Source organism: Megalops cyprinoides, chromosome 3 (genome assembly GCF_013368585.1).
Source record: "Megalops cyprinoides isolate fMegCyp1 chromosome 3, fMegCyp1.pri, whole genome shotgun sequence".
Lineage (NCBI taxonomy): Eukaryota > Metazoa > Chordata > Actinopteri > Elopiformes > Megalopidae > Megalops > Megalops cyprinoides.
In genome coordinates, this window is record NC_050585.1 from 20,218,205 (window position 1) to 20,244,562 (window position 26,358).

The following is a 26,358-nucleotide window of genomic DNA, read 5'->3' on the forward strand; positions in this document are numbered from 1 at the left end:
CAGTCATCAGCAACAACAAAGAAGATGGCAAACAAACTTGTGTCAAAAATGATATATAAAATCCCAAATGGAGAATAAATATCTGAGCCCTATAACTGAATATCAGTACATTAACACACTATTTAACAGGTTAAGAAATGACACCTCAAGCAGAGTACACCATCCTCTATGTTTCCATTACCTCCAATAAAATCCTGAAAGATTGCAGCTGAAGCTGTTCACTGACTGGACAGCCCTGTCCATGTTGATGATTCAGTTCAGGGGGACTCTAATACAGTGTTTCTCAACCCTCTCCTGGAGGACCCCCTGCCCTACATGTTTTAGATCTCTCCCTGCTCCAACACAGCTGATTCAAATGATCAACATCGTTATGAACTCCTGAAGCTGGTCAATAATAAACTGATCATTTGAATCAGCTGTGTTGGAGCAGGGAGAGATCTAAAACATGCAGGGCAGGGGGTACTCCAGGAGAGGGTTGAGAAACACTGCTCTAATACATGTTTAACAAATAATTCAGAGTTCTAACAGTGGGGGGAGACATACTCTACCAAATCAGAATTGGTCCACATACATGCCTTCCTACTTGGAAGCAGGTCCAAGCGAAGTTATTTTGTACACTCAGTGAACACTCATGGCTTTCTAAAGGTGTATATACTGTACATACTGTAGCACTCTCAAAAGAATAAGAAATGGATGACTTGTTTGGCTACTACTATAGCCATATAACCAGGTGTGCCTCTGTAACCTCAATGGTGGAGGTAATGAGCAGGATAATCTGTCAAGATGGCCTCCCCCCACAGACATCATGTGTCAAGAAACTCCGTCTGGAAAGGGATGTGCTGTTGACGTTTGGCCATCCACACTGATGTGTGTATGTTTTATGTGAGGTGTCTGGGCAAGTATTAGGAGAGAAAGAAACCCAAGGAAATTTAGCTGTTGTTATTGGACCATGGCTCTGAAACGTCATCTAATCACAGGTAGGCAACATCACATGGCTGAACCATTATGATATAATAGGCCAAACTGAAACGGTGTGACCTTTTATAGACTGAGAGGTAAGTATCCTATACTGTGGATGTGACTGCTGGGCAGACTATTGTGGATCTACTGTATATTTGAGAAAAACTATCTAAGACATAAAGATGAAATATATCCATCTGAAGGTGAACAAAGCAATTGCTTTATTTTGTTTGTAAGTTCAGCTTACACATCCAAGCTAACAACAGAGAGGACTGATCTCCAAAACACATTTCAAAGAGCCCATGAAGAAATACAAATTCTGCACAACCTCGAAGAACAGTCATGAAGTCACATGAAACACTTCTCACTTACAGCACAAATCATACACCTGTTAAAAGCCAACCATCATTGATGATTCATCCAGCCTGTTGTTAATTTCCTGAAAGCGATTTTCATTTGTTACTGATTCGTAGGCTCCCCAAAATAGCAGTAGTGCTATTCCAGCATTTAAAGATAACTGCAAGTCATAATTAGACAAGCCTACTTTTTGTCTCTTTTTTGTTTCTTCTATAGACATCCAAGGATCCAAGAACAACAAAAAAAGCCATTCAATTCACATCACTTGCTTTATATTGCCAATTGTATGCAAAGATTAAATTGGAACAAGGTCTAATTTTCTTCATGGTTTATTAGCGACCTCATGAGGGCTTACACTGGTTCTATTCATCACAACACTCTTACAAAACAAACAAGTGCGTGCCAGCATTATCACAACATACATGATCGTCATGAGGACTTTACAGAGGAGCTGTGTCGCAAATCAAAAACAGGCCATTCATGACAGACTAATGGCTAATGTGTTAGACTGTACTCTGGTTATTTATCAATGTGACTGCAGTTTATATGAGAAATGATGTACAATATTGTAAAGGTTACTGAAGAGGCCCTTCAGTCTGTTAGACTAAGGCTTCTGCCTACCTCATATATTACTTCATATTACTGCCTACCATTGCACCTCATTCATTACCTTCATAATTGGCTCTACTGTGCCACACAGCGCTCAGCAGCAAATCCACTTAATTAAATGGTAGTCAGTAAGGGTAATCTGAATCAATAGCAAGGGCCCAACTTGAAAAAGAAACAGATTAATCTCCCATGTCAATCAAAGGAGATAGAAAGGAGAGTTTGTCCTAATAGTGTGTGTGTGTGTGTGTGTGTGTGCGTGTGTGTGTGTGTGTGTAGGGCAGGGGGATGGTTTGGGGGGATGTGAGGAAACTGTGAAGATGTGGCAACTGCCACTACCAACAGTCATTGGCTTTGTGTTTCACAAAAAGTGCTCCCGAGTGCAAGCTGAGGGCAGGGTGTGTTCAGTTCCGCACGGCCCACATCTTCTTGCTGTTACTCTCTGCTGTGGGGCACCAAGCCCAGGGGATGCTGGGAGGCGTGGAGCCTTACCCCGGGTCCCATCGGAGGGGGAGCTGGGGGTGCTCAGTGATGGTGGGGGTGGCTCAGGTGGTGGTGGCGGTAGCCGTGGAGGTGGGGGTGCTCAATGCCATCATTCTGAAGCTCCTCTTGTTTGTGGAGCCCTTCTAGTTTCTCCAGCAGCTCCTTGATGAAGGCCTGTGGGAGGGGAGGTAAACACTAACATCTTTCCTTTTACTTTTACTTGTACATGGTTATGGCTGTAAGGTACTAAAGCACTTTAATACTAGTTGTTAATCTTTTTCCTTGTAGGACTTGTATAATTTATAATAAATATTCAGTCATGTCTTGGTTTTGGGGTGTGAATAAGATGCCTTCACTTACCTCATAAAAGCAGTGCATTTTAAAAACAATTTCTAACATGTTTTAATTTTGTGTTTGTGTGTAACAGTACATGAAGGTCCTGTTTTCCAGCTTTACACAACGAACAACAGTAATGCTCTTCAGTGAACTTCATTTTAAACGTGTTAATTGTGTGTGTAATGAGCCACACTTGATAACTGGTTAATGTTTATAAGCATGGGTGCTACTGCAACAGGGGAGTGGGCCTGAGCTGTTGGGTTGTTTCTGGCTTTGTCTAAACTGGTTTGTTTAATTAAAAAAAAAAAAAAAAAATTATTTGTAATTTTTTTCCCCCTTCCAGTTATGTGTAGTGTATCGATCTGCATTGTTACGGAGGGATCTCTACAGATATTCATTATTCAATAAGGCTATCATACCACCCAAATACCATGTGAAATTGTGTCATGATTCAATTAAATAGACCAAACATTTATTGTAATGATTATCTTTGAACTATATCTGCAATATGATTGGCTGACAGCGGCAATGCTTTTGACACAGCAACCTTTTCTATCCCCAAATTATTAAGATGTCACCTCAATGACCCTGTACACTTAATAATAATAATCTAACAGAAACATGTTGCAGCGGAGGAAGAGACTGATGTGTTGTTACAAAAAATGCCTCTGAAAAATGTACAACTTTGCTTGGTTATCACAGCCATATATTCAAAGTGGACATACTGTTTCAGTGTCTGGCACAATATATGTGTATCATATTTAAGATCAACTGCCCTTCATTTTCTTTGTTTGTTTGTTTTTTTCATTTTTTAAAATTCATATAAATAGAAGTTCAATAGAGGACATTCTATAAAAATGCAAATCCCCCCTATGTAACAGTCTGATTCTGATGTTAACCATACCCGCCAGCAACACAACACCCTAATGTGTGGTGTACAGTTGGGCAAAGTAAAACTGCACAGTATGTGGCCTGTATCAGCAAAATCCATAAAACAACAAGGAGATTTAAGATGTTCTCTATAGAGAAGAAAGACAGCTTTTGGCATGTACAACAAGTTGGAATGCTTCTTCCTCAACAACAGACATGACAACATGACAATGTGTGAATGTGCAACTACATTGTGCAACTTATTTAAAGGACTATGCACATGCCAATCTTCCTCTCCTGCACCCCTGAATAATTGAGCTAGTCAGGCAGAATCGGGTGTCTCTAACCTGTCAATTGGCAGGATCATACAAGCAAACCCTTTTCAGAGTGATTTTCCATATAGACAGTACATGCTGTGCAAATGACCAATCCTCCCCTTTGAGGAAGAGAAAAATGCTCCCTCTGAGTTGCACATTCAGCTTTAAGTTCACCATAATGCTAGCTTCTTCATACCTGGTCACAGGCTTAAATAGCTCACGGTAGAAACTTCTAGGCATGTGCTAACAAAGCTAGTTTGTGTCCACACCACAAGTTGTGAGTCATAGTTCCATAAATAAAGAATATATAATTGGGCTTAGACTCTCCATACTAGAGAGAGCGATTTTGCTATTTTTAGCTGTACCGCATTTTCTTGGGACAAGGGTCATACTTACGTCTGTGTCATTACCGCAAGACTGGAGGATTTCCTGAAAAGAAGCAAATAATTGCTGTTATTGTGATTATGTTGCAATTAGCTGGAGACCACACTGTTGTCATTTTTGCTGGTTGCACTCATGTCAAATAACTGAAACAACTGCATCAATGGCATTTGTCAACTGTGCCATGTTCTTATGCCATAGAATTTTGAGCCAACATGAAATTTTAAGCCAAGTAAAGGTGTCAACATGATTGGTGTGTAGGTCTGGATATTCCACTTATTTGGCAAGATTTCTGAATGCTTAAAACAATCTTCATGGGTGTCTAGCGGACATATTGACATCCATGCATTCTCAACCTGAAGAGATATCCCCTCTGAAGTCACACCAACAGAAATGGTGGCAAAAACCCCTCAGGTAATCTTGAATGTGCCAGTAAACTATGTCAAGGAGATGGAAGTGGGCATGGCACCTGGAGTCTCTGCACACGCTCCTTGTTACTAGGCAGGGCCAGCAAGTCATCGATGTTCACCTCCTCTGGCATTTCCTCCTCCTGTGGAATATCAGACACTCCATCAGTCCACGTACCCATGCTTTTATTAGTGGCAGAACAATAAATATACTTGTTTACTTCCTGTTTTAAAAAATCTGCATAAAAATTCCCGTACAGTCCGTAATGTATGCCATATTCACGCTGTGGAAAGAGGTTTATGCTTCAGCTCTACTCTGCTGCTACTCAGCTATGAGAAAATTGGGTTGAATTTTTAATTTTTCATGTGACATTCAGTTTTGAAAAATCACAGATTTTGCATAGAGATGTTTAGGTTTTGTCAGTTTAGGATCAAATTTGTGCATACATATGATGAATGAGGCACTAGGAATCTCAGTATGAGTTTGGGAATGTTTAGAGCAGAAAGCACCAGCGAGACGCTTTCTAATGAAGTATTTCCTTAGTTTCCATAATTATGTACTATTGGGGGCATTTGTGTCTCCTGGGACTGCTGGTAAAGAGATTAGAGCATTCTCAAATTCTCACATCTCCCAGTGAGGCTAACAATAACCTCCCCTAAGGAAAGGAACAAAACTTTTTCCTCCTGCAAAGTAATGCCGCATCTAGCATTTGACCATAAACACAATGCTACAATTAATTAAACAAAAAGAAAATACAAATGACGATCTTTTATTTCAAAATTTAAGTTTGTTCCGTCATTATGTTGTTTGCTGTGAACAGGTCGTTTATACAAAGCCCATTTGTGTCATAATAAACAATGAATCCATTCTAGTCAGGAGAACTTTGTCTAGTACGAGTCACAACCACACTTTTTGCCGAACCATCTTTAAACAGCTAGAAGCCACGCATGCAGCAAGCCAGACAGGTCTACAAATGGAATTTTCCAGCCTCAGTACTATGTAATGGGACTGCCAGCACTGTGCAACAGTACAATTGCAAAAGGTGTAAAAGGTATTTGAATGAATGATTGATTAAGCAGTGCCAATTTTATTTATACCACAATGTCATTTCAAACCTGGTGAAAAAAAAAGTTGGACTTCAACTTTAATTATTTCCATGTTGTAATTCTGAGCATAGGGGCCAAGAGTAGTCACATAACATATACAGTTGTACACTGAGATGCACTACAAAACCAAAAAAAAAGCTTTGTATAGAACAGTAGAGCATTGTCTGAGGAAGTGAATAGGCTCATCCAAGCTAGCTGACACGGACCACTCTGATTACTTAAACAGGATCTTTGTGGGTGGAATTTATGTCCAGTTTGGAGTACTCTCTGCTCCCAGCGTTCAAATGCTGCCCTCATTCAAGCTGACTTGTTTTGTAAAGAGTATGCAGTCAGCCAGAAATGTCACTGCAGTGCATCTGCGTGGAGGAATTTTACAAGTGAAATGTGAAATTAATTGGCTTTACCATTGGGAGAGCCCCTCCCACACATGTGTGTCATTGGTACATCTCCCACTCTAACTACACATTTATAACACAGGGATTAGCGTGCCTCATGCGGTAGCGTGGCCGAGCGGTCTAAGGCGCTGGATTAAGGCTCCAGTCTCTTCGGGGACGTGGGTTCGAATCCCACCGCTGCCAGCAAGCTTTTATTGAGCCATTTGTGTTTATTGTATATCTGTGAAAATTCTTGTTCTTGTCTCTCAGTGTCACTGTGTTATGTCGAACTGTTGTATCGTCACCGTGGGGCTGAGAGAAACGCAATTTCAATCCTCCGTATGGCGGCCTGTGCATATTGGAGAATTGACAATAAAGTTGACTTTGACTTTGACAAAAAATTCAGGGATAAGAGTGCATCATGCGGTAGCGTGGCCGAGCGGTCTAAGGCGCTGGATTAAGGCTCCAGTCTCTTTGGGGGCGTGGGTTCGAATCCCACCGCTGCCAGCAAGCTTTTATTGAGCCATTTGTGTTTATTGCATATCTGTGAAAATTCTTGTTCTTGTCTCTCAGTGTCACTGTGTTATGTCGAACTGTTGTATCGTCACCGTGGGGCTGAGAGAAACGCAATTTCAATCCTCCGTATGTCCTGTGCATATTGGCGAATTGACAATAAAGTTGACTTTGACTTTGACAAAAAATTCAGGGATAAGAGTGCATCATGCGGTAGCGTGGCCGAGCGGTCTAAGGCGCTGGATTAAGGCTCCAGTCTCTTCGGGGGCGTGGGTTCGAATCCCACCGCTGCCAGCAAGCTTTTATTGAGCCATTTGTGTTTATTGTATATCTGTGAAAATTCTTGTTCTTGTCTCTCAGTGTCACTGCGTTATGTCGAACTGTTGTATCGTCACCGTGGGGCTGAGAGAAACACAATTTCAGTCCTCCGTATGTCCTGTGCATATTGGAGAATTGACAATAAAGTTGACTTTGACTTTGAAACAGGTTAAAGGCAGGGCTCAGAACCCTGACTTCATTTCCTCTTGACTAAACCAAAGGCATTGCATTACTAGAAGATGTGAATGGGACTAAAGCTTTAACCCACACAGTGGGTTACTAATTGCAATAGTCACCACATTGGTTTCAATAAAACAGCAGTCACATGTTCCACGGAATGTTTGTGTCACTATTGCAAAATAATGCATCTGCACTCTCAGGTTAAACTGATGATATGAATGAAGTCTAACCCTGATGCACATTTCGGACACAGACCATATTTGCCATGGTTTAAGACACGTGCGTGTATGATACACGTTATGATTTTAGAAGGAAATAATAAGACAATACTACTAGCTGAAAACCAGCTTGCTCATGTGTTGACAATGACCAGGAGCCCACATCAACAGAGAAAGTATTTTTTGTTTTTGTTCATGTTTGATTTTTGTTTATATGATAAATTATTATTGATTCTTGTTTATGTGATAAATTATGTGGATTTATTCTTGTTTATAAATGGAAGTGAGAAGGTTGAACAAATGGGCGAGGAAGACATGAATAAGGAAGAACGGGGAATGGGGCAATCTCATTTCCTAGTATTAATGAAACATGAATATGACTACGGCAGTATGTGCAAACAACATGTGAATATCTGTCTTGCTTAAAAAAAAGATTTTTCTTATTCCTGGCAGCATGACCAGGGAGACTTTGACTATATGTGCTTAACCAGTCCACCATCCTTAGCATTGTATGAGTGTAAATCAGCTGGCCAATGCTTCCTATACAGAGACAAAAATTCAAGAAAGAGTCAAATGCAGTAATAGTCTACATAGCCACAGCTCTAACAAATCCTAAAATATCTCCTACTCTCCAGCCACACACCTGTGTCCATTAAGCACTGAATAAGGCAGGTGTGTCTTGTTATTCAATTGCTGTCTTAATACAGTTAGACAAGCCAAACAATTGCATAGACCGTAACAATCACAATTAACTGTATTTGAAATGCTATTGATTGAAATTAGTGCAATTATTGACAAAGCTGTAGACTGAACACAAAGATCATTAACACATTTAAAGGACTAACAATTCAAACATAAAACATTTTTTGGGGGACAGGTAAAGACAATCCTTCTCCTTCATAGGACAGCCATTTTAGAGGACATTTCTGAGGAAAACATCTTACAACAGCAAATAGAAGTGGCTAAACCCAACCACAATTCTGGCCTCTGAACTTTTCATGTCTAAACTGGTGAGGAGTTCATGAGGTGTTCCAATGTTTCCCATTTGGCAACAGTAACTCATTCAGTGCGACCTCCACTGACTTCCTCAGACTTGTTTATTGTAATACGTGAAGTGATTAGAACTGCCCTTGTAAAAGAAGAATAGGCAGAATCAGCAATACAAAGACAATAAAAGCAGTATAATCAAATGAAAGATCAAATTTTGTAAACAGTTCAGAGAAATGCTATGTCTATGTAAAACAGGAAGAAAACAGACAAGGGAATGACAGGCACCTCAAAAAAATTTAACCACTTAAACCTAAATTGCTTTCTTTATAAAGAACTTGCTTTGTACTTCACCACATAACTCATGAAATGCACTTTTATAGTACTTTTAATGGAGGCTTCTATAAACATCCCTGTACACAATGGTCTCTGATCAACTACAGATGGGATCTTAAAAGGTTTATGAATAGTAGGCCTATACATTTTCACAAACTGAGTCCTCCGGTGTTTATTGTCTTGTGTTCAATGTGCATTTTATTGATCCACCTCTGACAGTGTCAAATTGGCATGCATCCATCTCATGTCCACTGTCTGCTCCCACGCGTTGGAGTGTGGGGTCAGGCTGCCACGACAGGTTTATTGAGGACTGAGCTAGTGCTTCTTTGCTGTGCAGGAATCATGCTGTGAAACATACGCTTAAACTTGAAATGATTTATTCAAGTTTTATTTAACGATTTATTCATAACCATTCATTACTTATTCAGACTGTAGAATCTGCTGATGTCTCTGTAGCTCCGTGTGTGGCCAGTGAGTTAGCTCCAGAGCGCTGCATTGTTAAGTAGAGAATGGAGAATGTGTCCATGTGTCAAGGGAAGGCACTGATTGGCTTTTGCAGGGACAGTTCCTCTGTTGTTCATTGTTCATCTTTAGAATCATCAGGATCAAAGCAGCACTGGTGTTGTTGTATCAGTAGAGTATGTGGTTGTTGTTAAGCTAGCTTTGCTTTGGCTGGAACAAGAGGCTTTGCTGTTGACAGTGTTAACATTGCATTTGTTGCCTATCTCTACAGTACAGTCCGTACACTGCCACAACGTTAACAACTGCTTATTATAAGCTAAAAAAAGCATGTTTGCGTACATTTTGACATATACCGAATGTGTAGGGGAGAATCTACAAGTCAAGTTGTCATGACTTGTATTGTTGTTAGCTGATGCTCATATCCAGTCTGACTTACATCAATTACATGTTTTTACAATGTTATCCATTTATACAGCAGGACATTTACTGAGGCAATTGTGGGTCATGTACTTTGCCCAAGGGTACAGCAGCAGCACCCCTTTGGGGAATTGAACCAGCAACCTTTCAGTTACAAGTCCTGCTCCTTAACCATTATGCTACACTGCCACCCTGAAGTCCATCCAGTGCAGGAAGGAGCAGTGCTCAAACACATAAGCTGCAAAGGTGGTGTTTCTTTTGTCAAAGAACTGGTTCCATTGGGATTCAAACCAGAGCCTTCTGCATGTAAAGCAGATGTGGTAACCACTACATTATGGAACCATACAACAGACAGCAATTAGCTTTGCCCACACTTTTCAGTTCAGGAGGTTGCTCCTTTTCTTTTTTTTAAATGTTTGCTTGGCTTTTTCAGTACCTGTCATTGGTTAATTAGTTTTTGCATTACACTGTATATTCTGGACTTCATCAAACCCCAAGAGAGATCAAAGTGGCTCACTTCAAAGAAAGAAAGTCCCTGACACTTCAACCTCTCCCGCGGGGATGGATCAGCATGTCTCCCTGGAGCGGAGTCACTCAATCTTCCAGCTGCGTGATCCCTCCCTTGAACTCCCTCTAAACAGAGATTGCTTTTCCTGTTCCTCAGCCTGCACATCTCTTGCACTGCCCATTAAAGGCAGTATGCATCTGCACTCCCTTGGTGTGTGGGAGCATAGTGATTGTGGCTCCATGTTCTTACCCCCAGCCCTGCAACCACACTCAACCACACACACACACACACACACACACACACACAGGCACGCAAATGTGTGGTTCTTTCCCTTTTATAGGAGCCTCTACTGTCATGATTGCTCTGCTTGGATTGCCTTTTGAAATCTTTGGGTTGGTCACATGGTGGTGAAGAGTCTATTACCACTTTTACCTGAATTCCATCACTTGCCTATAATATAAGATCAGAAATAGGGCTACAATCTAATTTGGATTAGACAAGCAGTGAAATTAGCACTAGTAGTAAATAGTGAAATATCCACGTTGGCCGTATATGACGTCACTTTGGACGCAGTCAGGTGTGCACATCTATAACAAAACTAGTTTCTGTATGCATGGTCAAACGTGTAATTACGTCACAACTGCACTGACGTTTTAGATTACTGTTATATTTACGAATAAATAAACCTAAACGTTTGTGTTTTCATTATAAACTTTCCGCTAGAGAAAAAAAATATGGGTACGTTACGCAGAGTTGGAGTAACGCACTGTGTATGTACATTTCAGAGGGGCACCTGCTAAGGGAAATGAATCGCAACCAATTTTCTTTTGCGTCATGGGAAACTGTTTGGAATGTAGTCCAGTCTTTGTACCGAGGCGACGTTGCTGAGGCATTTTCAAAATTAGTGCGATAGACATCAGCAGTTCCCGGCGAGACAGTGATAACGCTGGTCTTCGATGTGCCCGCGAGATTATTCTCTCACGATGTGAACGAGTAAAACTTCACAAACAGCTGCATGTGGTTCTGTTTACGGCTATTTTCTTTTTAAATTGGCCGTCTTTCATGATACGTTTCAAACAAAAATAACCAATTCCTTCATGTGCGTAGTGCGTTTGTCAAAGGTTAGAAAATTCTTGAAGTCTCCTATTAAATATCACAATGCACCGTATACCGAAGTCATTCCCTATCTTTGTATATCCAATAGTGCTGATACATTTCTTATCGCTGTATCGAAATTTCAGTATGACAAGGTTTTGGTACCCGTAAAACTTAAGTGTATCTAATGCCAAATTAGCGAATGTTCTCTGCGTAAAACGATTTAGTTATTTCCCTCTCTACACATCACAGCGATCGATGACACCCATGGCCAAGGTGCGATGTGGTTGCAGGTAGGGGATGGAGCACCATAACAGGAATATGCAGTTGGTTTTCATTACTCACCCTGCCCTGGTACAGTTTATCCAGACCACCATCGATCCATTTTTCCACATCCAGACGTTTTTGAAGCTCCTTTCTGTTGTATTTCACCGTAACTCGGGCATGTCTTTTCTGAAGGCTGAGCCCGGGGTCCCGAACCGCGTCCCGGTTCGGAGAATGGGCTGTGTTCTCACATTGCCTTTCGACCCGGTTCGCTTCCATGTCTAAATGTCCGAATCGAACGCTATGCACAAGTACACACTGTCAACTTTGACTGCGCTTACTGTCTTCTCAAGAGAGTTGCAGGCGAAGTAAAGTATACAAACTCTGACTATTAAAACGATGGGAATATTCCCTGGGTCCTAGTGTCCACGGTTGTCCGTCGAAATAAAAGAAAGCCCAACCTTCTGGGTACACAGACTATATTATTTTCTGTAATGTTATAGTTAACTGCACCTTTATTGGTTCCTGTTATCCTGTTGTGTTAATGCTCCCTCAATAATTTAATTTACATTTTTTACTGCATATCTTTTGAATTTTACGTTATACTAGTGAGACATAATTAAACTAACGTTTTAGAATATGTGTTAAAACACGATACAATGTAATATCTTATTTACATAACTATAACTTCTTTTTATTGTGAACGTCTTGTAAACCTGATCATAATCTTCTATCCTATTTAGATATCAGCGACACATTGCTTAAAAAGACATTTTCCTGTTACTGTATTCCTTTAGCCTTGATAACTCACTTATCTTTTATGAATGTTTGCTTCCCTTTATATTATTATATTTATATTTCCATTTGTCCAGACACTTGAACATCTTGATATTTCTTTTAGCTTCCGAGTTTAGCGCTGCCTATCTTATTATTGCATGTGTTGGCGGAAGTGATGCAAGATGTGACATACAGTACTGAATTACAAAACGGTGGTTAGGCTAAACATATTTTCAAGATATAACACCGTCACAGTTAAGGATGTGAAACGGTTGATAGACAGGCAGGCATACAAATTTACAGACAGATGGCCAGATTTACAGCATTACCCATTTATTCTGTGCTGCGTATGAAAATATTTGCTACTATAAACGAGGCGACTGACAGGAACGTTTCTTTTTATATCCCGTGTGCTCATTCCTGACATAAAAAGGCAAACGTCACGTTATATAGCTTTTTCTGCACAGGTTGTTATGATCTACAAGAATGAACTGTTTATCTTGTGACGTACAAGTTCCTATAGTGGAAAAGACTGAGCTTGCTGTGTTTATTTTAATATAACAGCCATAAAAAGAGATGTTGACTGACATATCTGAGCTCCCTGTCTTCAAAATCCCAAGTGACTCCAAGTGAAGAAAAATCCCAAGGGTCTCCAAGCATACAATAGCCATATGTAGGCCTAACCAGGCCTCTCAGGGTCAAGTGTAACCTGTGCTATTTGTACAGGACCATCCCATTCCAAAAGCAGCCCCAATGCCCTATAGACCTAAACCCCTCTTTCCACACACCAGGTTTATAGCCACATGTTCAATTTCCATGTAAAATTCACCTTTCATGGGTCAAGTGTGTGGGGCCATTAGAATCCTGGAAAAGACAACTTCGGAGGTTCTCATTTTAATCTTAGATGAAGTCAACAGTTTTTTTTCCCAATGGAACCTCAAACCTACAATTTCCTGTGCTATTTGTTCCAGTATGAACCATGACTACTGGAACCACCCTTGCACTGACCAGACAACACAATCATATGAGACTCCTTTTCACATTATTAATAGTATGCTGTTTGCACTTGTAATAACTGAGCTCCCACTCTACCACTAGCTCCTTTCTCTTGGAAAATGTGGCCTCCTGGATGCACCCAAGGTCTCACGCGTCCTCCTGTTCTCAGACTCATGGCGCAGTTCCTACTCCTAGAATCAGTATAAAACACAGTTTATGGAGATGTTGCCCCTGCACAGTGTGCACCCTCTTCCCTGCCTTTACGACCTGCCATCCTGCTCACTCTCCCTCGCTACTCCAAGGCCTTCCCCCCTCCTGCTCTGTGGTGTGCTCAAGACTTCTCCAACGGCTGTCCTCACCACTTCCTGGAACCGATTCATTACGACAGTAGAGATTAGTCAGTCAGACCAGCCAGACCAGCTCTCTGGGTGTTCAACCAGCCAGAAGTGATAACAGATGAAGTTGTTCTGGATGTCTCCATCCAGAAATGGAATCAGTTTGCAGTATACTGCAGTAGCCCCATAATTTATCATCTCAGCCTAGCTTCTTAACCTACCCTGAAGCTGTTTGTGACACTGCCCAGATGGAGTTACCAGGACTATGCAGTGCAAGCTGCACCAAAGTGGCTCTGGGCAATCTTTTTTATTCAGCTAGCTGGTTAAGACACAACATCCTCTGTACAGTATTCTCTACACTTCCATCAGACTGCTAAAGTGGACAGGATGTGAGCCTACAACATCCACTTACGAGAGGATGCTAATCAGTGATAGGACGAGGGGAACCTGACGGACATAAATGTGAAACGAGACCAAATGTGTTCCACTAGCTAAAAATGATAGCAAGCTAGTACTGGATATTCTTCTCTTCTATTCTTCTTCTCTCTTTCTTTCTTCAGGGATCACACATAAAGTTGTGAAGAGCTTTAAGAACTGTGAGGCTCTGGGGTCAGGAATGCCTCTGCTGTGCCATGGTACATGTTGCAGAAGGATATCTAAACTTACTGATCTCAGCCAGATCCATATATATGCTATAAGGTAAGTTATTTATGGCACAGCCTCTTGGACAGAATGGACTATTCAATTAAAAAAGCAAAGCGTCTCATGCTAAATAATTGGCATCTTAGAGCTACATTTTGAAATCTGTGTGACAGGTCTGAATGTATATTTTGGTGGTATGTATTTAAGACTGTTACTTACAGTGGGTAAAATCCAAGCATTTGAATATTTCCCTTCAATTCTAACTTCCTTACTTGTGTTAAAAAGGGATAATTCACCTTTCAATTTATAGCTATCAAAAGAAAAAAGTGCACACCACTGTAAACACATAAGTAATGTTGATTTTTTTTATTGTATTTTATTCAGCAATGAAAGTAAACACAATATTAAAGCGAGCAGATTAGCAAACTATAACACTCAGGTTATTAATATGAAAAGACATACTTTTCCTCAGGGTTCAGTTTATAACATCTTAAATCTTTCTCAGTGTTTATTCATGTTTTAAACAAAGGTAGTGAAGCTGAGAGGTATTATTTAGTTTAATGTTGAACTTCACCTTGTTATGGCACTATGCCCGGAGGAATGCTTCACAGGCTGTGTTTCCTTGTTTCCAAAAGTGCACAGTTGCGCCTCTGGCTCCAGAACTTAGTTTGTTCTCTCCTGGTGACCATACTTTGGCTCTCATTCAGAAGTGCTGCAATATTTGATATGTGCCCTTGCACGGGGCCACCATTGGAGAGGCTCTCACAGGATCAGCTCTGACTAGCTCCAAGCATGAGACACTTAATGGTAAAAAATATAATTTTTTTTCTTATTTTTGTCTCTTTTTTACAGCTTACAGTCAGGTGTCAAGTGTGAGGTGTTTAACCGGACAGAGAGAGAGGTCAGGCTGTTGCTTTAAATCCAGGGAATAAATATATTATTTTAATCTCAACCTTTGCACTTTGGTTAAACTTACTGGTAGTTGCATGTGAAAGTGTTGTTTTGTTCCTCAGATAAGATAGCTTTGATGCATTTTTTTCACTGTGTTTGATATACATTATATTTATTGTTAGGAAAGTTACAGTGAATGTTTGTGCAGAATGGCAAATCCTGTTTATGTTGTCTGAGAATCAGAGGCTCTGATCATTCTAAATTGCTGATGTTTTGAAAGTAGACAGTTGAATTCTGTGTTCCTGAAAAGCGGTTAAACTTTCATTTATCCTGCTCTCTGCAGGGTGAGTGCAGGTGGCTGTGTTGTCCTTGTTTGACACCAGATGTATATATCAAACACACAGACTTCTTGTTTGGTAGATTACCAACCACATAAGCAAGATTAACATACAAGCTAACACAAATACAAAAGTTTACACTAAACAGCAGAAGACTCAGAGTAGAGCAAAGGGAGTTTATTTCTAAATCATATTACCAAGCTATACTGACTTGGCTAATGGACTGGCTACATGAACAGATACAGCATATCCCATCTTGTTTCCACATTTAGCCTGTTCAGTTAAAGCACAGACAGACAGTAACATAGAGAGTGTTCCGCCCCCTTCATACCAAGTGATCTTATTGGTTTATACTGCAACTTTAGTGGGTCCTATTAGCTGAAAAACTTGCCAGTCTAGCCTTACTAGCTGAAACACTCAGTTTGACCTTGGGACGTGAGAATATGAAACCAGATGAACTTAAAGTGGTAGTGTGCTATTAAAGATGAACCAACTCAATGTAATGCTGCCTGTAAAATTTCACAGTTTCTATGTTTTTCTGATAACATATGTAGAATTCAGATTTATGTTACTGGTATAAAATATGTGTATTAAACAAATATAGCATTGCTTCTAACTTAAAGTACTGTAAAGTTGAGTACGTGGAGTAGTGACTAGGGCAGTATGGTGACAGCTACAGGTTGAAATGAGGGCACTGCTGATAAACTACATTTTCTACAGTTGCTGGACTGTGGCAAGCTTACTCTGAATGTATTCCTGACCACACAATGGAGAGGCACTCAAAATAATGTTTTGCCAAGCAGTTTCTCAGAGGAGATTGACTTTTAATTAAAAACCATTATGGCAAAAAATTTGAAGTGAAATGATTTCTCTCTTGTAACTACAAATACATTCATTCATGAAAATAATTATGATCAATCAGGCTACAAGTGTGCCTCTGGTTAAGCTTTGTCTCGGACATCAAACTTGTCTTCAACTTGGGCCTCTTTGGTAACTTTGATTTTGTCAGTTACATAATGTAGTCATACTTCTACCACTAGTAACTTGTTCATTGCACCAAGAAACTAAGGAATGTTTATATGGTGGTTTCCAAGCACTGGTAGAAAATGATGACAGAAAATTCATGGAAGTGCAGAAAAACAGAGTGTAAAACCGGTTTTATGTAATAGATTTCTAGAAATTTTTTTGCTGGATAAATAAAAACACAATTATTATAAATTTTGTGCACAAATTTTCTCTCATTTTTTCACAATACCTTTTTTATTATTATTTGATCAGTCTGCATTGATACCCTAAGAGGATATCAGTACCTAACATGTCAGTTATTTCATGTAGCAGACTTCAGATTTTGCAGAGCAGTTTACAGCACAGTTGCATGATATACAAATACAACAGCATGATTTGATAGTATGGCATTGGCTGAATTTTCCCTCTGAGATGGAGAAACCTCAAAGGCCACCTCAGAGACAGCCAAGGGTCTGGGGGACCCCCAGTTTCTTTAATTTTGTTTTGGAGAACGCTTGAGTGAAGCCAGGCTCTCTGAGGAGAATCCATTCCCTGTGGCCCACCTGGAGCTATGGGTTGGATAATGTAGCTCAGAAAGTAGGTGTCCAGGAGAAACAGCCCAAGGAGGGTTGGGATGATGAGGTCCCTGATGACTGACCTAGTGACGGGAGGGGCGGGCAGAATTGTTGTTTATTTTGTTATTTTAAATGTGTTTCACGACTTTCTAGAATCTTCAGCGGCTGGCTGTCCGCTCCTTCAGCGTGACACCCAGGCAGATGAAGAACAAGGTTCCAGAGTACCAGAAGTTCTTCCAGGTGAGGAGGCTTCTGCTCTTCAGCAAACCCAGCTAACCCTGCAGACAGATCAGTAGTATAGTATACTTAACCTTCAGTGAGGACAGGGTCGCACTATTTCAGGTTGGATCACCACAGCCAAAAATGGTGAAATTTAGCCACTGTGATGGAGTCATGGTTCTCTACCCAACCAAATGGAACCACACCCAACCACCCAAGCTGAACCATGACTATTTCTTTCATGGCCAAACCAAAAAGGTGGCCCCTTCTAGTCAGAGAGGGAAGTTTTCTGTACTACTGATCTGTCTGCTGAGCTGGCTATAAACATTCAGTGTCTCTCCATCCCTCCCCACCTACCTTACAGTCCTTTACACTGCTGGCACTCTGATTAAAACAGGGACGATAACCAATCGATTGATCTATTAGGATAATTGATCGACTGACTCCAATCCTATTGTCTAAATTAATCAAACACAGAGGGGTCAGTGTTCTGGATATATTCTCAGCTATTTTTGTTATGGTCTCAGGCGGACAACGGCCTACCTGTCCACATCAAAGGAGGGAGCACAGATGTCATACTCTACCGCATCACCATGGGAATCACACTTGCTGGTACAAACTGTTATGGTCATGAGACAATTTTGATCATTTTGACCTAAACTGTGGACTGTAGTTTGACTGCTGAGATGCGGTAGCTTAAATTTGATGACTATTTTGTGTTCTTTTATGAATTTATGGTATTTTTTCTTTTTTTTCGCATTTCAGGAACATGTTTCTCCTTGTACTGGCTTCTTGTTGCCTGTCAGCCCAGGAATAAATAGGGGAGAATGAAACATTGCTCAACTGCGTTTGTAATCACGACTTTTCTAAATAATAAAGACAGTATATAAACATACACTGCCTCAGATATCCCTTTTGTGTATAATGATTTAAATTAGAACTATTCTTGCATGACTCTTTGGTCAAGTTTTCTGTCATTCTACAAAGCAGATAAGGTGAGCGGTTTTAATCCAACACCAGTGCATTTCTGGAGTAAATTATTATTATTATACAATTTCCCAGTTTTGTACATAAATTAGTCAAAAAGACACAGTTTGAATTCCAGTTGTGCAGTTATATAATTAACTACATTGATTGGAGTTCAGAGTGAACTTTTGAGTATAACTATACATCCATTTTTTTCCCCCACCAACTTCCACTAGACGAGCAACCAGCAGTTTGATTGGTTGTACAATACAATGTTACCTTTTCTACTTAGTGAGGCCATTGTGGTTTAAGTACTTTGCCCCCAGGTACAACAGCCATGCACCAGTGGGAACTGAACCAGTAACCTTTGGGTTACAGGCAAAACATGTACTGACTGAAACTAACTGAAAAATACCATAGGCAGAACAGCAAGTGTCATCATCTTTCACTGTAATTTACTCTCCTGTCTGAAGGTGAACTAAATCATTGACTTGCATAATGAGTTTATGTCCTTGCATCCTCTATAGGCTAACATTGGAAGGTTATTAAGTGCTTACTTGATTTTTTCATAGCCAAAAAGGTGTCTGTTTTTTAAGGGCTATAAAATTCTTAGAGGGTGCATAGAAGGCTGAAACCATCACAAAAGACTCATTATATTTCTTTTTATCTCTTGGTAACAGTACATCCCTATCAAAGGAAGGAGCCTGACAAAGACACACATCAACCCCTTCCTGTGAGCCTTATAAAAAAGCACCAAGCACTAGAAATTGTATGTAAGGAAAAGTTCTTATAAGTGAGTCAAGGTAAACCCTTTGGTGAGCTACACATACCCTTTGTGAAACTCAACCTTCATTTGATTAAATATTCTCTCAGTTATGTTGGGTGTTTCTACAACATACTGAAAACTTGGGTTGAAAACAAAATTTTCCTTTGTTTACATGTAACATTCATTCTCTGTTGTGACCAAGTGATTTTGATGCAATTATATTAGAGCTAGTTTTCTTGGCAAAGAAAAATGGCAAAACATTTCTTCCATAGGTTCTCGACACTTGACGGCTCGCTCTTAAATTTTCCATTCTCACAGGCCGCAAAGTCCAAAAAAAAAAAAAAAAACTCGCAATGCCAGTCAGGTTATTTGACGTCATGATTACTAGCTCGCTAGCCGTCACAGGCCATTGAAAGCAATTAGGTAAGCCCCTACATTGTCTAACCTGAACATAGCAAAACTAGTATTTAAATGTTTATGCGTCTATGTACTTTTAAAGGTTTGCTAAAAAAAATTCAGTCACCCACAGATGATTGCAAGTTTAAAAACGGATAGCTGACACCATCGCCAGCGAGCGAATTAAACAGACGTTTAGGCGCCTTGCCGAGCTAGTTAGCGAGGTCCGCTTTATAACACGGGATAACTATCTTAAACGGTAACTAGACTACTTTGAAGTAAACCAGGTTGGAATTAACTAACAATTTAGCTAAATCAGAACGCGTGAAATGCACTGCTAGCTAAATTTGCTGTCGGGTTTGGTATGTAAAAATGCAATGCTACGATTTTGAGCAGTAGGACCTGCGTAACAGTTGCTATGAACTCCACTTATCCAGCTAGCTGTAGTCATTTAAAAACATTAACATGGCTGCGTACCATTTCGTGCACGTGGACCTGTGATTGGAACGAACTGGTTTATTAGCGCTAGTGAACGCTCAGTTTAAGAATTACTTACTAAAAAACAACATTCTGAGTGGGGTTCAGTCTGGCTTTGGATCAGGCACAGCGCTATCACTGCAGCCATGGCAGTTGACAAACGACATCATAAATGCACTTGGTAAAAAACAGCATCGTGCTGCATTATTTGTTGAGCTATCAAAGGCATTTGATTCAGCTAGACTCCATAATATTGGTCCCTGTGAAGGGGCTGTAAACTGTTTTTTCAAGATATCTAGAGGTCTACCCCAGGGTACAAAACCCATATTGACAATCTCGTGCGGAAACTCAAACTTGGTTTTTATTTTCGTAATGAGGCTTGTTTTACATTTGAGGCTCAGAAGAAGCTTGTTCAATCCACATTTCTTTATATAATTGATTATGGAGATATATATATGCACGCAGACTCCTCTGTGCTGCAGAGGCTGGATCCAGTCTATCATGCATCCCTGCACTTTGTTACAAATGCGCAAGTCACTCACCTATCATTGCATCTTATACGAATTAGTGGGCAGGACATCGCTGTCCTTGCACAGAGAGCTACACTGGTATGTATTCGTAAAGGCCTGTTGGGTAAACTACCCCTTTACCTCTGTAGTCTTCTCTCTTTCACCACTAACAGTTATGTAACAAGTTCTGCTAGGTGGTTACTACTTCGAGTCCCCAGGGCTGTTACAGACATAGGCAAGACTGCTTTTTCTTTTTGTGCACCAGAGGCATGGAATAGTCTACAAAGTACTGAGACGAATTAGTGCCCCTCGGTGAGCTTAAATATTTGCTTCAAAGTGCTGTGCAGGAGGAGTGTAAATGTTTCCTGTAGTCTGGATTGGTTAATTGATGATGTGTTGCTGAAAATTTTAATGCTGTAATGTCTTAATTGTAATGTAATGTGATGCTGTCCTCTTGGCCAGGTCACCCTTGCCAAAGAGACTTTATATCTCAACGGGTTTTTTCCTGGTTAAATAAATAACATAAAAAAGATCGAGCCACAGGGGCTGTCACACTCCTTCCCCGTTTTAACATCCATTTCATTGCATTAATCGTTTCCCAACAAGCTGTTGTACTTTCTCGTTGGGCGTGTCCCTGTGTTTCATTGTATTTTTGAATTATTTAAATTGAAGGTCAGCTGTATTCACAGCTCTTGATAAATTTCATACCGGTAGATCAATCCAAGGGAGGTGTATCCACATGAGCTAATTTTTTAAAATGGGCAAGTTCATTTGCAGTGATACTTAGAATGGTCTGCGAAGAGTACATCACAAAATTACGTCCAATTACCTTTACTCTGACTCTTGCATTTGCCTTTTCATTTTGGCACAAATCACCTCTAACAATTGTTCTTTTTATCTAATAAATATCGATGGTATTGAGGTGTGAGATGCTCTCACACTCCTCGCTTGCATCATTCCCTTGTTCCTGTCGTAGCGTGATGGGGGAGCGAGACAGGACTTCGGAGGGCAAACGGCTGCCGCGCATGGCCGCTTGTCTGATGATGCGATTCCCCTCTGAGCGAGAAGCTAACATGGGTACGGACAGAGGTCACCCCTCCCGAAACTTTCCAGGTGACAGGTCGGGCTTTGAAGTACACGCATTCGGTGATTCCACAGCAGCTTCAGAACTTGAGCATGTTGGCAGGATGCCACGCACTCTGCTACAGAACAGCGGGAACAGTTCTCAGGGGGGAGTGGAAGAAGACTCCGAGGAGGATGACAGTTACTCCCTCAAAGGCATGGACACCGTGTCTGACGGGGAATGTCCCAGCAGGGGACAACCAGAAACCCTGGAGGGAAGCCCGAAGAGAAGCGAAAAGACCGGAGGTGCAATTTGCGAGTTATTTGCAGTGGAGCATTTGTATGATACTTAATTGACAAATTGCTTAGAATTGGCATAAGTGAAACGAGTAGTGTGTTGTCACCAGTAAGGTTTCCAAATTCTTTCCAAAGTGGTTCTTAATAGGGTGGTGCTCTTTCTCATGTGGCTTTTTTGTTCTGGGTTTGAGCTGTAGAATTTCTCTGGCCCAGGCTGTTCTGTTTAAGATGTACAGTATTCCATTGAATCTCAAGTTCTGTGGGGTCTTCGGTGTTGTTCTCACCAAGACTTCTTGCTGCTCACTGGCTCTCCTTCCTTGCTCATCAGTCGGGTATACGAACTGGCACAAGCACCGGGTGGCCGCCATCTGCAGTGAGCGTTTCGACCGCTTGCTGCAGGAGTGCCCAGAGTTCCACAGCTGCAAGAGCAGCCTGGCTGCCTTCCTGCTGGAGAGAGGTGAGGCTGATCCTTATCTGAAGTACTGTGTGTGTGTGTCTGTGTATGTGTGTGCATTTTTGCGTGTGTGTGTGTGTATGTGTGTGTACGTACACGTGTGCACCTGCGTGTTCGTTTGTGTATGAATGTGTTTTCCTGCATGTACTTGTTTGTGCACGTGTCCATTTGCGTGTGTGAGCATGAGCGTATGTGTTTCTGTGCACTTATCTGTGTGTGTGTGTGTGTGTGTGTGTGTGTGTGTGTGCGTGCTTCTGTGTTTGTGTGCCTGTGTGTTCTCAGATGTGGTTGACACAGGAGGACAGACTTGTGAGCAGTATGAAGTGGTTGCCCTGGGAACGGGCAGTGCCAGCTGCAGCGGCTGGGTGTGTTTCAGCGGGCACGTGGTGCATGACTGCCACGCCATGGTGACTGCCCGACGGGCACTGCGCAGGTGCGTGCCCCTCCTGCTTCCGTCTCGCACGTTGTGTCCTGTCTGAGGAGCTGGGTGTGAGTCCCAGGTAGGCCAGGGCTGTTAGGTCCTCGGGCAACATGGTCAAATTGAATTGTAGTAAATGTCCAGGTATATGAGTGGATAACATGTAAAAACTGAAAACTTTGTATGTTGCTCTGGATAGCATACATAGCATAATGTATTGTCAGGTAAGGTGTAAAAATTGCCATTTCACTGATGAAGGCCGTATGCTGACGGAGAAATGTTTGAATTTAGCCTCATCTTTATTCAAAAACACGGGGTGCAGAGTGTCCGTCATATCTTCGATCACTATTTATTGTTATTATTTGTTTGGATATTCTGTTTTCTAGCCTACATGTATTGTCATTTATCCATCTCTTGGGCATATTTTCCAGGGGTCAGGGAATAATGTTCCTGTTTTTACTATTTCCCTCTTGGTTGTTTGGTTTTGTGATTCTGTCCAGAAAAGGCATTTTCTTCAGATGTTTGTGACAATTCATTTGTATAAATGTGCCACAACACATAAAATGATTATGTCCTTGATGTTTAGTCTCTGAAAGTGTTTACCTATGCACCACAGTTTATAACCTTGAGACTGAAAGAAAAGAACAGTCTATTTCAGTTAAAGCTTGCCTTAAACGGGTATGTGTGATTGGTCCAATTCCTGCTGTTGTGCCTTAGGTTCTTATTCAAGCAGCTGCTCCTGTTCTTCAGTGATGACCCTGCCTGCAAAGAGAGGTCTATTTATGAAAGCACCTCTGACAGCAACCTGCTTCAGCTCAAGCCCAAAATCTACCTGCACCTCTACACCAACCAGACCCCTAAGGGGGCAGCACAATGTGTTCTTATGTAAGTAACCCACGGTGAAAGGCTTGAGGTAGCATGTGGAACTGTGTCTGTAGCAAATGCCCCGAGAAATTAAATAAACGAAGGTAAAGATCTTCATTTCATTCCCATTAGGCTGCTATTATGCTAATATGTGCATGGCTTTTCTGTTACATAATGTTAGAAACATTTTGAGTGTTGTAATGGAACAGGTTTAAACAGTTGTAGGCTCCAAGTAATTCTGGATAAGGCAATAACGTCCTCTGAGTAGATGTAAGGCATGAAAATACAATGTGAAAGGGGTCTGAGCTCTTTCTCCTCTACAGGAAGTCGTCTGGCAGCAGCTACACCTCCCTGAAGCTGCAATGCCATGCCAAGGGCTCCCTCATCCCTGCTGCCTTCCTGCAGCCCAGCACCTGGGCGGCCCGCATATGCTCCATGTCAGACAGTGACAAGCTGAGCCGCTGGGCTGTGACTGGCCTGCAGGGGGCGCTGCTGAGCCATTTCATTCAGCCACTCTACATCACCAGCGTGGTGCTGGGTAAGGGACAGGTGGTGTTGCTTGGCTGCTGAACAGTTTGTAGCCAAAAAAGGAGCAAATGAAAGCAAAAAAGAGCAAGGGCCTTCATAAAAAGAGAAAAAAGGTCACGTCTACCAGTTAAAGATTTCTAGGGGTATTGGAATATGATAATTATGAGATATTGTCACACTGTGCATATCCATTTGTATTTTTTCAGACATTTTAGGAGGTTTGATCTGGATTTAGACCACAAGGTACTGAGAAGCACTGGTTATTTCTGTAAATATGAAAGCCTTTACTGCCCACTAATTATTCTTGGTAATGCATTTGGTGGCAGTGGATGGAGTACTTGTAACACTATAACTCCTCTCTAAATATAATTAGGTGGTTGTGCCTAAGCCTTCATTTGAAACATACAGTCAGTATGTTCACTTAATGTACGGAAAAATGTATTAGTCAAAAACCCAGTCTTGCTGCTCCAACCTCAAGGAGATTCCAGCCATTATTTGGAGAAGGTGTCTGACACCATCAATAAGCGTCTGGGGGAGGGCTGGGAGGGCCAGCTGCCCCACCCATTCGGCATCCACAAGATGTTCTTCTACGGTGGACAGAACGTGGGGCCACTGGTCTGCTCCGCCCACTGCAAGGACCTCAGCCTAAACTGGAGCCTGGGGGATCCCAGCGTGGAGGTGGTGGACAGCACCAACGGCCATGCTATTGAGAGGTAGGCCTGCTAGCACCAAAGGTCACAGCGTTAAGGAGTAAGCCTGGCGCATGCAGTGTGTTGAAGGTGTGGGTTGGTGTGTAGGCTTGAAAGCAGGGCACTAGTGAGTTTGTGTCCTATTCGGGGTCTCCGTTAGAACACTCAAGCACTGGCATTTGTCTCAGTTCCTTATGTTTTCATCCAGCAGATTAGCCACACTAAACTTGTAGTGTCGAATCATTCAATCTGTGGGTGGCCAGTTTGTGGCCCCAGGGTCTCACTTAATCCGTTTATGTTTGGCCCCTGGAGTGAGTGTGAGGGGAAAAAAATAATCATAACAAACTGGATTACTGCCATAATTAAAATTCTCATTGCTTGGTCCTGTGAAATGCATAATGTGCTATTACATCATGGACAAACGAAGCGGTGCCCTAGAGCAAGCAGTGTCCCTGTTGTCTCACCAGGAAGTTAAAAGCAGTGGAAGTGCGCTAGGTTGTGGCAGGGTAACATCCCGATCCCTCCTTGCAGGTCTCCCTTTGTCAGTGGCCCTGGCTTCTCCAGCAGGCTCTGTAAGAGGGCTTTCTTCAGCATCTTCTGCCAAATCGCCAAGCTGAGGAAACGTCAAGACCTGCTGGGCCTGGCCACCTACCACGAGGCCAAGGTGTGTGCGTGTCTCAGTACTGTACCTCCATCTAGCTTGTAAAGACACCGTCTATTGAGAAAAAATAAAGCTCCCAGCATTTCAAATTAAAGTCTCTGGGGAGCACTACAACAGTGTTATGGTATGACTTGCCTTGCCTTCACTACCCTTGGTTTTTGCACTCGGCACCTCAGTGTGTTTTATTTAAGATAGGAAGTGTCTCCGAGAGTGGGAAATAATTGAAGGTTGATTCATCTGCATGATTAATACGCTGGTGATTAGTATCATTTTAAGAAATCTGCAGAAAATGGCATGTAGGCCTTCATATTAAAAACAGCACAGGCAGTTCATCAGAGTGCACAAGGTGACAGGGCTATGCTATTCAGCACAACAGGTGAACCAGAGATAGAGAGGCAATTAATCAGTTGTGTTGCCAGTTTTCCTGTTTTGAAAATGGATGTTTTTCTTCTGTCAGAGAGGCACCTTTTTAACTAGTGGAACGTGTGGGTGCTGCACATTGAGTTTGACCTAAAATTCACGGAAACACTAGGCTTCAAAATGCTTGACATTCAGGTCTTTCTTAGGAAGTGGGCCCTGATTGAGGCGCTTTCTTTTTGCAGATGTTGGCCCACTCCTACCAGGCTGCCAAAGCCTTGGCTAACGAGCAGTTCCTGGCCAACAATGCCGGGCCCTGGAACTCTAAGCAACTGGTGGACAGATTCAGTGCCTGACCATGAATGGACAAGTGAGACCTGAGACTTATCACTTGAATGTTCATAAGAACTGTTTTCTGCATGCTTGTTTTCAATTAGAGACCAGCAAGACTAGAACCATTTTGATTTTTTTTTACATTTTTATTTTCAGTAAGGAAATTACTGAAACAACTTTTTTTTGTGAAAAATGTAAGTTTTCAGTTACTGTTTTTATAAAACCAGTTCATCAAAACACAGTTTACTCTGTATGGTTCCCAGGTATGTAGGCATACTAAGTTTTGTTGTTATATCCAAAAAGTGTC

The 26,358-nt window shown here is 41.4% G+C and overlaps 3 protein-coding genes and 3 non-coding genes across 6 annotated transcripts; 5 read left to right on the plus strand and 1 right to left on the minus strand.

Moving 5' to 3' along the window:
- Positions 1–1,158: 1,158 nt before the first annotated feature.
- Positions 1,159–12,124, minus strand: ppp1r14aa (protein phosphatase 1, regulatory (inhibitor) subunit 14Aa). The gene is made up of 4 exons (XM_036522996.1): positions 11,578–12,124; positions 4,780–4,860; positions 4,326–4,358; positions 1,159–2,580 (listed from the first exon to the last, which is right to left on the minus strand). Exons 1-4 carry the CDS (start codon positions 11,773–11,775, stop codon positions 2,449–2,451), a joined length of 444 nt encoding a protein of 147 aa, XP_036378889.1. The 5' UTR covers positions 11,776–12,124; the 3' UTR covers positions 1,159–2,448.
- On the plus strand, positions 6,321–6,402 carry trnal-aag. The gene has a single exon. It is a non-coding gene; the product is annotated as a tRNA-Leu (tRNA).
- Positions 6,624–6,705, plus strand: trnal-aag. Its single transcript has one exon. It is a non-coding gene; the product is annotated as a tRNA-Leu (tRNA).
- trnal-aag lies at positions 6,924–7,005 on the plus strand. The gene has a single exon. It is a non-coding gene; the product is annotated as a tRNA-Leu (tRNA).
- Positions 12,125–14,955: 2,831 nt separating the features above from the next.
- Positions 14,956–18,169, plus strand: LOC118775540 (cytochrome c oxidase subunit 7A2, mitochondrial-like). Its single transcript, XM_036525504.1, has 4 exons — positions 14,956–15,053; positions 17,209–17,295; positions 17,802–17,886; positions 18,040–18,169. Exons 1-4 carry the CDS (start codon positions 15,039–15,041, stop codon positions 18,093–18,095), a joined length of 243 nt encoding a protein of 80 aa, XP_036381397.1. The 5' UTR covers positions 14,956–15,038; the 3' UTR covers positions 18,096–18,169.
- A 3,199-nt stretch (positions 18,170–21,368) lies between these two features.
- On the plus strand, positions 21,369–26,074 carry adad2 (adenosine deaminase domain containing 2). Its single transcript, XM_036523744.1, has 9 exons — positions 21,369–21,465; positions 21,547–21,756; positions 22,076–22,204; positions 22,484–22,634; positions 23,337–23,504; positions 23,807–24,021; positions 24,490–24,724; positions 25,232–25,364; positions 25,964–26,074. Exons 1-9 carry the CDS (start codon positions 21,369–21,371, stop codon positions 26,072–26,074), a joined length of 1,449 nt encoding a protein of 482 aa, XP_036379637.1.
- The last annotated feature ends 284 nt before the right edge of the window (positions 26,075–26,358 follow it).